The sequence below is a fragment of the Oryctolagus cuniculus genome, chromosome 4 (assembly GCF_051225735.1).
Source record: "Oryctolagus cuniculus isolate XC-2025 breed Fujian yellow rabbit chromosome 4, ASM5122573v1, whole genome shotgun sequence".
NCBI classification, from domain to species: Eukaryota; Metazoa; Chordata; class Mammalia; order Lagomorpha; family Leporidae; genus Oryctolagus; species Oryctolagus cuniculus.
This window is the reverse complement of record NC_142870.1, coordinates 52,677,440-52,691,296: the sequence shown is the minus strand read 5'-3', so window position 1 is coordinate 52,691,296 and position 13,857 is coordinate 52,677,440. Positions and strand designations below refer to the sequence as shown.

Genomic DNA, 13,857 nt, shown 5'->3' with positions numbered 1-13,857 from the left:
ATTGAACCAGGAAGACATCGAAAACCTAAACAGACCCATAACTGAGACAGAAATTGAAACAGTAATAAAGGCCCTCCCAACAAAGAAAAGCCCAGGACCAGATGGATTCACTGCTGAATTCTACCAGACATTTAAAGAAGAACTAACTCCAATTCTTCTCAAACTATTCAGAACAATCGAAGAAGAGGGAGTCCTCCCAAATTCTTTCTATGAAGCCAGCATCACCTTAATTCCTAAGCCGGAAAAAGATGCAGCATTGAAAGAGAATTATAGACCAATATCCCTGATGAACATAGACGCAAAAATCCTCAATAAAATTCTGGCCAATAGAATGCAACAACACATCAGAAAGATCATCCACCCAAACCAAGTGGGATTTATCCCTGGTATGCAGGGATGGTTTAATGTGCGCAAAACAATCAATGGGATACACCACATTAACAGAATGCAGAAGAAAAACCATATGATTATCTCAATAAATGCAGAGAAAGCATTTGATAAAATACAACACCCGTTCATGATGAAAACTCTAAGCAAACTGGGTATGGAAGGAGCATTCCTCAATACAATCAAAGCAATTTATGAAAAACCCACAGCCAACATCCTATTGAATGGGGAAAAGTTGGAAGCATTTCCACTGAGATCTGATACCAGAAAGGGATGCCCACTCTCACCACTGCTATTCGATATAGTTCTGGAAGTTCTAGCTAGAGCTGTTAGGCAAGAAAAAGAAATTAAAGGGTTACAAATTGGGAAGGAAGAACTCAAACTATCCCTCTTTGCAGATGATATGATTCTTTACTTAGGGGACCCAAGGAACTCTACTAAGAGACTATTGGAACTCATATAAGATTTTGGCAAAGTAGCAGGGTATAAAATCAATGCACAAAAATCAACAGGCTTTGTATACACAGGCAATGCCACAGCTGAGGAAGAACTTCTAATATCAATCCCATTCACAATATCTACAAAAACAATCAAATACCTTGGAATAAACTCAACCAAGGACATTAAGGATCTCTACGATGAAAATTACAAAACCTTAAAGAAAGAAATAGAAGAGGATACCAAGAAATGGAAAAATCTTCCATGCTCATGCATTGGAAGAATCAATATCATCAAAATGTCCATTCTCCTAAATGAGTACTTATTTATCTTAGTTTCTTTTCTTTTTTTTTAATTCTGAGAAGATCGAAACTGTTTCCCTCCTATTCAGCCACATCTATTTTCTTATATATACTCATCCCAACAGAATTTGTGAAGCTTTTCAAATGGCTGAAGAATGTAAACACCCAGCTAAAAGGCTTGTTGAAGACATGATAGATAGAAATGAGCAGCTGGCCTTTCCTTAGTCATAGAGCCAGACTAAGAAAAGAGCATCTTCTGTAGTTTATTCATGCTATCATTAGTTTAGTCCTTCTCATTTCCCTTTTTATTTAATCCTTTGCACCATGTGTGAATTGAATCTTTACAAGAAGAGAAATCCACCATTTCCCAAATAGAGAGGAAGAGAAACCTTTTGATGGCTAGCCAAATGAAATTTGGCCAAATTCTATCAGGAACCTCCCACCATCATGGAATAAGTGTGTTATGAATTTACACCCAGTACATGTATATTAGTATCAAATAAACCATATTCCAGTCCTTGCTATGAGATTTATGCTCTTGTAGCATTTACAACTTTGTAAAACCATACTGAAGAATATATAAGCCTATAAAATGCTTTTGTATTCTCTTATTCTATTAGTCCATGAACACTTGGCTAAATTTCATTACATTCACAACATATAAAATATTTTAAGGAGTTTATTAAGTCCTAACAACTTACATCATTAAAAAAAAACTATGGTGATTACAATTGCAAAATACTTTAACATGTACCAGAATAAACCCAAATCTAACCTGAATAATTCTAATAAAAACAGGAACACAGTGTAATGTGAAATCTAAAAATTCCCCTTTAACATTTTTGTTAATGAATGTATAACATTCTTATTTCTCAGACTGTAGATAATTGGATTTAACAAAGGAATTATGATTGTATAAAACAGAGAGTCCACCATATTTTGATCATCTGCTTGTTGAGATGCAGGGAGAACATACATGAAGAGAAGAGAGCCATAGTATAACGAGACAGACAACAAATGGGCTCCACACGTGGAGAAGGCTTTTCTTATTCCTTTTTCAGATTTCTTTTTTAAGATTGTAAAGAGAATAAATGTATAAGATACCAGAACAGTCACAATGGTAAATGCTTGAATTGCACCAGACAAAATAAAAAGAATCAGAATATTAATAGAAGGATCAGTACAGGAAATCTTTAACAAGGGTATAATGTCACAATAAAAGTGATGTATTACATTGGAATGACAGAATGTTAATTGGAATAAAAATCCTTCATGAATTAAGGCGTGAACAAAGCCACCCACAAATGACAATACTAAGAGCCGGATGCATAGTCCATTGGTCATAATCACTGGATAAAGTAAAGGTTTACATATAGCTACATAGCGATCATAAGCCATTGTTGCCAACAGAAAGCATTCTGTGGTTGCACTTACTCCGAAGGAAAAAAATTGTATCATGCATTCTGAGAGAGATATCATCTTATTCCTGGCTAACAAGCTGATCAGCATCTTTGGAGTCACTGTGGATGACAAGCAAGCATCCACAAAGGCTAAACTCCCAAGGAACAAGTACATGGGGATGTGAAGGTGAGGGTCACTCCAGATAAGAGCAATGAGTCCTAGATTCCCCGTGATGGTGAGGAGATATATTAACAAGAACCCTAAGAACAGCGGAATTTTCCACTGTGATTGATACGTAAGTCCTGTAAGAACAAACTCTGTCAGCACAGTTGTATTTTCCATTTTCATGTCCTCACTGGATGTCCCCTGAAATGAAATGCAGCAAATGTCACAAGATTATTCACCTAGGATTTATAAAGTTAATACTGGAGGATATGAGTGTGGATGGGGTTGGAATGAAGCCTTATAGTTATCAGAATGATTTATCTATAAAAAAGACTATTTGAGGCTGATTTAAGTAAGTGAAAAATTAGTTATTTCAGCTCATAGAAGATGTAAGAATAGATTTTTTAAAGGAGAGCCACTTTATGCATGTGTTGAATTTATCTGGGTACTTTTCAATGTGGTTTTATAAAATCCTGTGGCGGGGGGTGGGGGCAGCACTGTGGTGCAGTGGGTTAACCACTACCTTGGATGTTGGCAATTCTTGAATATGGGCTCCAGTTTGAGTCCCAGCTGCTCAACTTGAGATTCATCTTCTTGTTAATGTACATAGGAAGGCAGCAGAGGCTGCTCCAAGTACTTGGACCCATGTCACCTACATGGGAGAACAAGGTGGATTTACAGACTCTTAGCTTCAGCCTTTCCCAGCCACACTTTTCGTGGCCACTAGGGGAGTGAAACAGCAGTTGGAAGGTCTCTTTCTGTCTATGCCTGTCTTTGTCTGTTACACTGCCTTTCAGGTAAATAACTAATTTTTATAAAAAATTCACGTCTGATATGCAGTGAAGGTTCAGGGAAAAGATCCTTTTAAAGCTTAGAATATGAGAGTTGAAAGGCAAGTAAAAAAAATTAGAAGTTTATTTCTCAGGCAACAGTCTCATACCAAAAACTTTTAAAATGGAGACTGGCATGTAAAACATTTTTTTTTTTTTTTTTTTTTTGGCAAGCAGAGTGGACAGTGAGAGAGAGAGAGAGAGACAGAGAGAAAGGTCTTCCTTTGCCATTGGTTCACCCTCCATGGAGCACCGCGTTGATCAGGAACCAGGTGCCTCTCCTGGTCTCCCATGCGGGTGCAGGGCCCAAACACTTGGGCCATCCTCCACTGCACTCCTGGGCCACAGCAGAGAGCTGGCCTGGAAGAGGGGCAACCGGGACAGAATCCGGCGCCCCAACTGGGACTAGAACCCGGATGCCAGAGCCGCAGGCGGAGGATTAGCCTATTGAGCCGTGGTGCCAGCGTAAAACATCTTTTAAATTAAATAAATTAAATAGTCTTATAGGCTTCAAGGAGGAGATATTGCAGTCAAAAATCATAGTGGAAAGCTTTTCCTATTTCTGGAGATCTCAAACCAAATTCCATATGAGGATTGTCTGGGAAGGCTTATTGCCAAAATAGAGTATGAAATATTACTATTGAAATAGATTAATTAGGTTAAGAAAGAAGTCTAGGCATATGTAGTTTTTTGAATGCTGTCCAGATCATTCAAATGCATATGAGGTACCTAATTTATGTATGCAAATATATGTAGAGTTAAATAACCAGAAAATAGACTTAAGAAAAGTCACAATATTGAGTTAAGATTCCAGGACACAATTGATTTAACAAAAATGGCTAGAGGAAGAAAATGGAGTCATCTGGTGATTTAAAATGAGGTTGACAATTTGGATTCTTTGGCAGATGTGTGGAAGGAGCAACCTCTGAACATCCAGAAGAGATGTTAGTAGTATCAGTATGTTAGTGTATAATAAAAATGATAGGGAAGACATTGGGGTAGCTGAAGGCATTATGACTCTGTTAGAGTGTAATAAAAATAATAATATGGAAGTCGCAGGGGGTAGTTTAAGGCACAGATATGATTTCCTATGCACTGAAGAACGTCACAAAAGCAAAAGAGGAATGATGAGAAAAGAAACTTGGGAAGGTTATAGAGGTGATCAAATGGATACATGTCATTTCCTAGACACTTGACACCTGATCTTTTCCATTACATACATCTTGGGTGTAGACAGAGAGTAACACCATATCTGGAGTTATACTCACTTTCCCATCCATTTTGCTCCTAGAGTGAGGAGACTTGACTTAGGTTTTGCCAGACAAACCAATCCACTGTCAATTTGGAATCTGGAAAAGGAATAAAAACTGAAAAGGACTTTGGATGCAAAGGTGGCCATGGCAACATTATCAAAACTCCAGAAAATGTGTCCTTCACCAGTGATGGAATTGATCATTAAATATGTCAGCTGTGACATCCCAAAATTCAACAGCAGTAATAGCAGCCTTTACTGAACTAGTATTGGGACAAGAATTCGGTTGTTAATGGACAATTTTGCATTATTTTTTCCTATTCATTTGACAGCTGATTCCTGCAACTTCCATATGTCTCTAAGCTAATATCTAGTGAATGAATTCATTCTGTTGCAAGCAAGTGTTTTGGGTCAAACAAAAGGTAGTTTAGGGAGAAGTCCCAAAAGTTACTGAGCAGAGTGATCAGAGAAGCAGGAGGGAAACTGGAAAACTGAATGTTATAGGCACAAGAGAGGAAAGATTCCTAAGGAGGACAGAGTGAAGTGAAGTCCCACATGCCAAAATAAATCCTCTAGTAGGACAGTGGTGAGCAAAGGTCCCTGACTATGGGGCTAAGAGATTTTGGTGACTTTAGGAAGACAACTTTCTTTTTTTGGGAAAGAATTAAGGTAAGAGGAAACTGGAAGTGAATGAAAGGGGCACTTCATGCTGTGGATTGAGCCACCACCTGCAGTGCCTGAATCCCATATTGGAATGCCTATTGAGTTCTGAATATTATGTTCCCAATCCAGTTTCCTGCAGGTGCACACCCTGGTTGAGGAAGATGATGGCTTCAGTGTTTGAGACCCTGCCATCCATTTGTGGGAGACCCAGATGGAGTTCCTGGCTCTCTGGTTCTTCTTGGCTCAGCTCTAGTTGTTGCAGACATTTGGGGAGTGAAACATTAAATGAAAGGTTTCTCTCTCTCTTTCTCTCTCTCTCTCTCTCTCTCTCTCTCTCTCTTCCCCCTCCCCCTCTCTTCCCTTCTCTCCCCACTCCTTCCTTGTCTGTCTCCCTTTCAAATTAAGCAATCTTTTAAAAATAGGAGTGAATTGGAAAAAGTTTGTACAACAGTGAAAAAGTGAAATTCAGCAATCCAAGAACGCTTTTGTTTTCTGCTGTAGACTAACATAAAATGATTTTTCTGTAGGACTTATTAATAGGAAAGTTTTCAAAAGTAAGAAGAGTAGAAAGCGGTGAGAGGAGAAAAGGGACAGGATTTGTGAAAAGGAAAATTTGGGTGGTATAAAGAAAACAAAAGGAAGGGAAATAGGCAAAGAACTTAACATCTATGGTGAGTGCAGGAAAGACAAGTCAAATAAGGGAGAGAGAAGTGTCAGGGAAAGGCTGAAGGAGAATTCAAAGGAAAGGCTCAGAGGCTTAGGGGTAAGCCCTGGAATGCCTCAAAGGATGTGCATTGCGGGAATCTTTTCATTATTGTTACTTAAATTCAAAGTCTTATTTTCCTGTATGATTTGTATGTGGAAGAAAAATCTGATTCTAAATTTTACTTACAATCTTTGTGTAATTTGTAAATATATTAATACTGTCTCAAAGTTTTTTATGTATGTACAAGTTTCTTAATATTTGTTATTATAGGGAATAAAACTGATTTACTTTAGATATTTGGTTGAGAGCACTTTCTTCTACAATTCATTTAAGCAGAATAATGTTCAGACAAGAGTGAAATCTAAAGCAGGCTATTTAAATAACCAAAACTAATAATTCTAGTGATTAAATGTATTTTGCTTTGGAGTGGGTTCCTTTCATTCAATCTCAAATCATGAAATAATTGAAAATCTTGAGCATTTTCAAATCTATAAATACTGAAAAATATAGTAGAGGGACATTTTCTGTGTATTTCTGTATATATACAAGCATATACACATATGTATACTACATATATGAGTATGTATATACATACAAATATTAATATTCATATATACACATATTCATAGTCAAATTATTTTCAGAGGCAGCTCAAAGGATAGAGGAGCTAATAGTTAAATGATATCTCAAAATTTTTAATCAGAATATGAATTTAATTAAATAACATGAGTTTTATCACATTCAACATAGAGATATAAGAATCACTATGACTGAATCTTTTCAACTGAGTTTTAAATTAATGTTTTGGTTCACAAATTTTAGATTGTAAAATATTGTGGTAAACAAGTTTAAATAACACATTGTTAAAAAATCAAATCAATCTCACAGCTATTTTGCTTGCTTATGTAGACTTTAGTCGTGAAAATATACATATAATTCAATAATAGATATTCACTGCTACCTTCCTACTTCAACATCTTGTAAACATCCTAAATTATTACAAATCAAGCAAAATTTTAAATATTCTTTTGAGAATAGTGAATATAATAGAATTATTTCTCTTACCATATTTTGAAAAAAGTTGTGAAGAATCTTTTAAAGTATTCTATTTATAAAGTAGAAAAAAAAACACAATTATACTACAAGAATGACAATAATATAGGCAGCAATTGCTGGCACACTGATTCATTTTGGATGCTTCATTTCCCAAGCTGAGGATGTGTATGTGCATAAATTTACCTTGCACATAAGAGTCAACCACTTGTACAACTGTGGGATTTTGCCAAGGAGAAAGGAATGAAGAACTGAATTCCCCCCAAGACAGCTCAAGGATTTCCTTTAGGACAAAGTGGAGCAGTTCTACTGGGCATTGCAGTTTTGGATGTGTGTCAGAAGTTCAAATTATCCCATTGGGCATTGCAATCTTTAGAATCATATCTCAAGTCACTGTAGATGTTCTATTTTAACAATTAAAGTTACACTTTCGGCTTCTATTTTCCACCACAGATGACATGTTTAGTAACAAAATCTGATCAAGTTTTAAATACTCTGTATGCCCTTGTCTGAACTTATCAAACCATAATTTCAGCAATACTAATAACCTCCTTTAGGAGTCAACACTAACTTGGCTCCTCATACAACCTGCAGCTCAAATTCAGATACATACTTAACTCCCTCACTAAATGCTCAGATCTGAAGAGAATTTTACTAGGCAAAGGTCAATGGGAGGAGCAAGGGAAAAGCAAAGACTAAGGACTTTGAGGAGGTGGTTTATAGCTGTGTTTCCCAAAGATCAATAATTATGAGTTTCTTTCAGATGTTGTAAAAACACAGATTCTATTTCAGCAGTTCTGGTGTAGGGCTGAGAAGTCATCATTTCTAACAAGGTGATGCCTCTGGACATTTGCCATCCACAGAGCCTTCATCATTGGAGAGCCAGGGTTGTCAGAAAGAACTTTGATCTTTGGAGCAAACCAAAATGTAAATATGTCTGGCCTGCAAATAGAGAAGCAAAGAGGTGCCAGATATCGTAGAGGATGCAGCAGAGACAAGATTATACAGAACTCAGAAGATACATCAGAAATATTTGTCTTTATGATACCTTAAAAGAAAAGGATTGAGGGACATTTTAAAGATTTTATTTATTTATTTATTTTAAACTCAGAGTTACAGGGAGAGACAGAGATGGAGAGAGAGAGAGAGAAACAGAAGATCTTCCATCCACTGGTCCACTTCCCAGATGGCTGCAACATCTGCTGGTGCAGGCTGAAGCCAGTAGACAGGAGCTTCTTCCAGGTCTCCCATGTAGGTGCAGGACCCAAACTCTTGGGCCATCCTCCACTGCTTTCTCAGGTGCATTAGCAGGAAGCTAGGTTGGAAGTGGGGTAACCCAGACTTGAACAGGTGCCCATATGGGATGCTGGCATTTCAGGTAGTGGCTTAACCCGCTGCAATACAATGCCTTCCCTGAGGGACTTTTTAATACTTTTTAATAGAGCTATAAGGTATTCACATTTTCCCTTTGAACATTAAAATTAGAACTTGTCAAAGAACATTTAAAATATTTATTTGTAGCAATTAGAGTGGATGCATCAACTTTATTTCTTAAAATTTAACCTCCTCTGACATGTTAGGGGAACAGTAAAGGTTATAGTTTTGGATGATTTATTCACCACTTATCTGCCTTCTTTAGAATTTTGCTTAAAAGGTGGGCCATGGAATCTCATTGAATTTTTTACCTACATTTCTTTGATGGTTACTAAAGCTCAAGATGTCTTTGTATCCTTATTTGACATATGTATGTCATCGTTGGTGAAGTGTCCAAGTCTTTGCCAATTTTTAATTGGATTATTAGATTTTTAAATCCATGTTAAGAGCTTGACATATATCTAGAAAACATGTCTTTTATCATATGTATAATTTATAAATGCCTTCAAACTTGATCATTTTTTTCTTTCCACGGGATATCACACTGCACCGTTACACTGATGAATTTATGTTGACTGACATGGTGAGCAAGAGGCAGCATTACTCTTGACTTATTGGTAAGACGTTTGCATGTCAGAGTTGGAAATAAATTTTACAAAAATTCATGGGATTTCTAGTTTAGTACAGTTTCTAGCGGTTCAGTGATATGGTCTATGTTGAACTGTCCATTTTAAGGTTATAGATAAGCTATTTTATGTAGTCCCTCCTGCAAATTAGAAAGAGGTACAAAGTCACATTAACTGTTTGCATTTCATAAACAATATTTTCCCCATTAGGGAGGCACAACTCGGGTCCATCAACAAGTGACCCAGAAGTTGTAAGTTCTGAGTGAGGATCAAAATAAGAGAAGTCTCTGCAGCAGGTCTAGGTGGCTGTGCAAACTACCTAGAGGGAAAGAAGGAGGGTGTCAAGAAGCAGCTGGTATATCTATTCCCCGAAATGTCTCACTTAGAGACATTTTCATACATTGCATTTTCACAGCAAGTACACACTGTGTGCACAATATAACTTGGGGAGGATGTTCCAAAGCTTGATCCAGCTTGCCATATTTTTTTTCCTAACAAACAGAAGCCCACCCATTAATATTACTGAAATGTGGTAATAGAATTTTGAATAATTATGATCACAGTTATCGTGGTTTCCAAAAAGTATTGAAAAACTCAATACTTCACCCTCTGCCAGAGCAATCATTGAATTTTTCATTTAATTGCCAAATCCTAAAAAAAGTAAAAAACACAGGGTAGAGGTGCCAGCGCTGTGGCACAGTAGGTTAATCTTCCACCTGCAGTGCCAGCATCCCATATGGGCACCAGTTCTAGTCCTGGCTGCTCCTCTTCTGATCCAGCTCTCTGCTATGGCTGGGAAAGCAGTAGAAGATGGCCTAAGGGCTTGAGCCCCTGCACTCGGGTCAGCGACCTGGAAGAAGTTCCTGTCTCCTGGCTTTGGATCGGCCCAGCTCTGGCCATTGCAGCCATTTGGAGAGTAAATCAGCAGATCGAAGACCTTCCTCTCCATCTTGCCTGCTCACTGTCCGTATCTCTACCTCTCAAATAAATAAATAACATCTTAAAAAAAGAGGGTAGAAACCTTTAGGATAGTTTCAAACTGCTATTTCACTAGGGAAAGAAGAATGTAGAGGCACTCCTTTTTGACTTGACTCCCCTCTAGTTGAGTAATTACAAAGACTGAACTTCTAGTAAAGTTTTTCTTCTGCTTAATTCTGTCTGCCAGTGAATTTGTCTGTAATATTTTTTATTTCACTCATCAAATTCTCAGTTCCAACACTTCTGCTTTTTAAAATTATTTTTGGTAAATTTCTCATTCAGATTATATGTTTTTCTGGTTTTTTTGAATTATCTCTTGAGGCCCACTGAATTTCTTTCAGATCATTGTTTTGAATTCCTTTTCAGGCAATTTGTAAATTTGAATTTCTTTCAGGTCAGTTACAGAAAACTACTGTGTTCATTTGGTGGGATCATCTTTCCTGTGTTCCTGCATTGATTTATGGTAGAAAAAGTATTTCTTCCAGTGATAGAAAAAGACAGTCATTTGAAGATGAGTTTGCTAGTTGGGAGGGATTTGGTGGTCTAGTTGATAGTACATACAGTGGTATAGCCTTTATATACTGTGGTGGAATGAGAAGGCCATGCCAAGATGGCCGCTGGAAAGCCAGCGTCAGTTACTTAGGAATGGCTTTGAATCCCACCTGGCAACGGAGCCTGCCTGGCAACAGGTTTTGATTGGATGGCTTTGAAACCCACATGGCCAATGGAGCCTGCCTGGCAACAGGCTGTGATTGGATGGCTTTGGAAACTGCCCGGCAACAGGCTATGATTGACTGGGGCATAGACCACCCCTTGACCGGATTGGCTGGTCTTGGCTATAAAAGCTGCTGTACTAACAAATAAATGAGTCTGCAGGATGCTTGCCTCAAGCCCACTTTCACCCAACTCCCCGGGTCTGTGTGGTGGATCCGTGCCTCTTGCCCCCACCATGCTCCTCCTCTCAGAAACAAATCCACTGCAATATTGTTGAGAAATCAACTGCAACAATATACCTTCTTCAGGCTTTAGGGATAAGACTCTGTGATGTGATAATGTTGCACCATGAATGCTGGAACAGGACTATCTTAGACTCTCTGAGACAAAGTGCAGTTGGGGCAAGGATCCCTGAATGGCAGCCCAGGAGCCAGGTGCTTCTCCTGGTCTCCCATGGGGTGCAGGGCCCAAGCACTTGGGCCATCCTCCACTGCACTCCCTGGCCACAGCAGAGAGCTGGCCTGGAAGAGGGGCAACCGGGACAGAATCCGGCGCCCTGACCAGGACTAGAACCCGGTGTGCTGGAGCTGCAAGGTGGAGGATTAGCCTATTGAGCCACGGCGCCGGCCCCTTAGGAATTATTTTTATAAATGGAACAACATGAAAACTCAATTAATAATTAATAATCCTTTAGGGTTTTTTGTTTGTTTGTGTTTTTTTTCTTGGCTTTCCATGCCTGAAATACTCTCATGGGCTTTTCAGCCAGATCGGAATGCCTCTAGGGCTGATTCTGAGGCCAGAGTGCTGTTTAGGACATCCACCATTCTATGAGTCTGCTGAGTATCTCGCTTCCCATGTTGGATCACTCTCCCCTTTATTTATTCTATCAGTTAGTATTAGCAGGTACTAGACTTGTTTATGTGCTTCCTTTGACTCTTAGTCCTTTCATTATGATCAATTGTGAACTGAAATTGATCACTTGGACTGGTGAGATGGCATTGGTACATGCCACCTTGATGGGATTAAATTGGAATCCCCTGGTATGTTTCTAACTCTACCATTTGGGGCAAGTCAGCTTGAGCATGTCCCAAATTGTACATCTCTTCCCTCTCTTATTCCTACTCTTATGTTTAACAGGGATCACATTTCAGTTAAATTTCAACACTTAAGAATAACTGTGTATTAATTACAGAACTAAACCAGTCATATTAAGTAGAACAGACAAAAAAACTACTAAGAGGGATAATGTATTAAGTTGTTCATGAAAGATCTCTGTGAGTGAGATCCCAGTGGAAAGAACAGGTCTTCAAAGAAGGAGGTACCTTTCTCTGAAGGGAGGAGAGAACCTCCACTTTGACTATGACCTTGTCTAAACAAGATAAGAGTCGGTGAACTCAAAAGGCTTCCATAGCCTTGGAAACTCATGACTGGTGCATAGGGAGATTACTGATGCCATAAACAGGAGTGTCAATTTGTAAAGTCAACAACAGGAGTCACTGTGCACTTACTCCTCATGTAGGATCTCTGTCCTTAATGTGCTGTACATTGAGACTTAATGCTATAATGAGTACTCAAACAGTATATTTCGCTTTGTGTTTCTATGGGGGTGCAAACTGTTGAAATCTTTACTTAATGTATACTAAACTGATATTCTGTAAAAAAAAAAAAAAAAGAAGAAGAAATTATCAATTCCCAACTTGACTCTCACTGGGATTAAACATGACAATAGGTCTGATCTGATTTCATCATCATTTAAAAAATCATCTATTATTTTTCACTTTATGTTTGTGTGGGAGCAAACTGTTGAAATCTTTACTTAATGTGTGCTAAACTGATCTTCTGTATATAAAGAGAATCGAAAATGAATCCTCATGTGAATGGAAGGGGAGAGGGAGTGGGAAACGGGAGGGATGTGGGTGGGAGAGACGATATGGGGGGGAAGCCATTGTAATCCATAAGCTGTATTTTGAAAATTTATATTCATTAAATAAAAGTTTAAAAAAATTAAAAAAAAATTAATAATCCTAAAAATGTCATGGTATATACTGGTAATTTGCCAAGAGATTAAATTTTAATACTCTGACCACCACCAACAAAGAAAGGTAACTAAAAGAAATGCTAGATATGATGATTGCTTGATTGTTAGTCATTTTTCTTTGTACCTGTTTATCAAGACATCATGTGAATCACTTCATGAAAAAAAGGTTGCTTTTTCTTTGCTTTTATAGTGACTGGAATTTACTTTCTCTAGCAATCCTTCATTTAACAAGAGAGTACTTGGTTATTTACCAGATTTTGTAGAAGAATAACATTTGAACAAATAAACAAGAAACTGAAAAAGGCAATACAAATAACCAATGCCAATATTTCCATTTTTTTTATTTGGAATGGGATTCCCTCCAGGTATTTTGAAATCACTGAATATGTAAGATTATAAATTTGAGTTTATTTTTGGGTTCTTAGATCATAAGTGTTAGAAAGAGCAGGGAAAAGATATTTTCAGCATATTTCTGCTGTATACGTGAAGTATTTGGACAAGTATTTTCAGAAGAGGCTGAAGAGTTAATATTTGGTTGACAGTTTAAGAGTTTCAATCAGAATGTTAACAAAGAAGATTGGATCTTTTATCAGAATCAACAGAAAGATTTCTTATATAAGAATCATTATGGCCGGCGCCGCGGCTCACTAGGCTAATCCTCCAACTGCGGGGCCAGCATGCCGGGTTCTAGTCCCGGTTGGGGCGCTGGATTCTGTCCTGGTTGCTTCTCTTCCAGGCCAGCTCTCTTCTGTGGCCCGGGAGTGCAGTGAAGGATGGCCCAAGTCCTTGGGCCCTACACCCGCATGGGAGACCAGGAGAGGCACCTGGCTCCTGGCTTCGGATCAGCACAGTGCGCCGGCCGCAGCGGCCATTGGGGGGTGAACCAACGGAAAAGGAAGACCTTTCTCTCTGTATCTCTATCTCACTGTC

The 13,857-nt window shown here is 38.2% G+C and overlaps 2 protein-coding genes across 3 annotated transcripts in view; one reads left to right on the top strand and one right to left on the bottom strand.

Moving 5' to 3' along the window:
• The window catches only part of CLDND1 (claudin domain containing 1), a 197,376-nt gene that overhangs the window by 172,177 nt on the left and 11,342 nt on the right, over nucleotides 1–13,857 (top strand). The gene's annotated exons all lie outside the window — the stretch shown is intronic.
• Nucleotides 14–12,766, bottom strand: LOC100356311 (olfactory receptor 5H8-like). Its single transcript, XM_017346711.4, has one exon. The coding sequence runs from the start codon at nucleotides 2,874–2,876 to the stop codon at nucleotides 1,947–1,949; it is 930 nt and encodes a 309-aa protein (XP_017202200.4). The 5' UTR covers nucleotides 2,877–12,766; the 3' UTR covers nucleotides 14–1,946.

Excerpts from the sequence above, each read along its gene's own strand:
- LOC100356311 (XM_017346711.4), bottom strand. The coding sequence starts at position 2,876 with ATGAAAATGGAAAATACAACTGTGCTGACAGAGTTTGTTCTTACAGGA.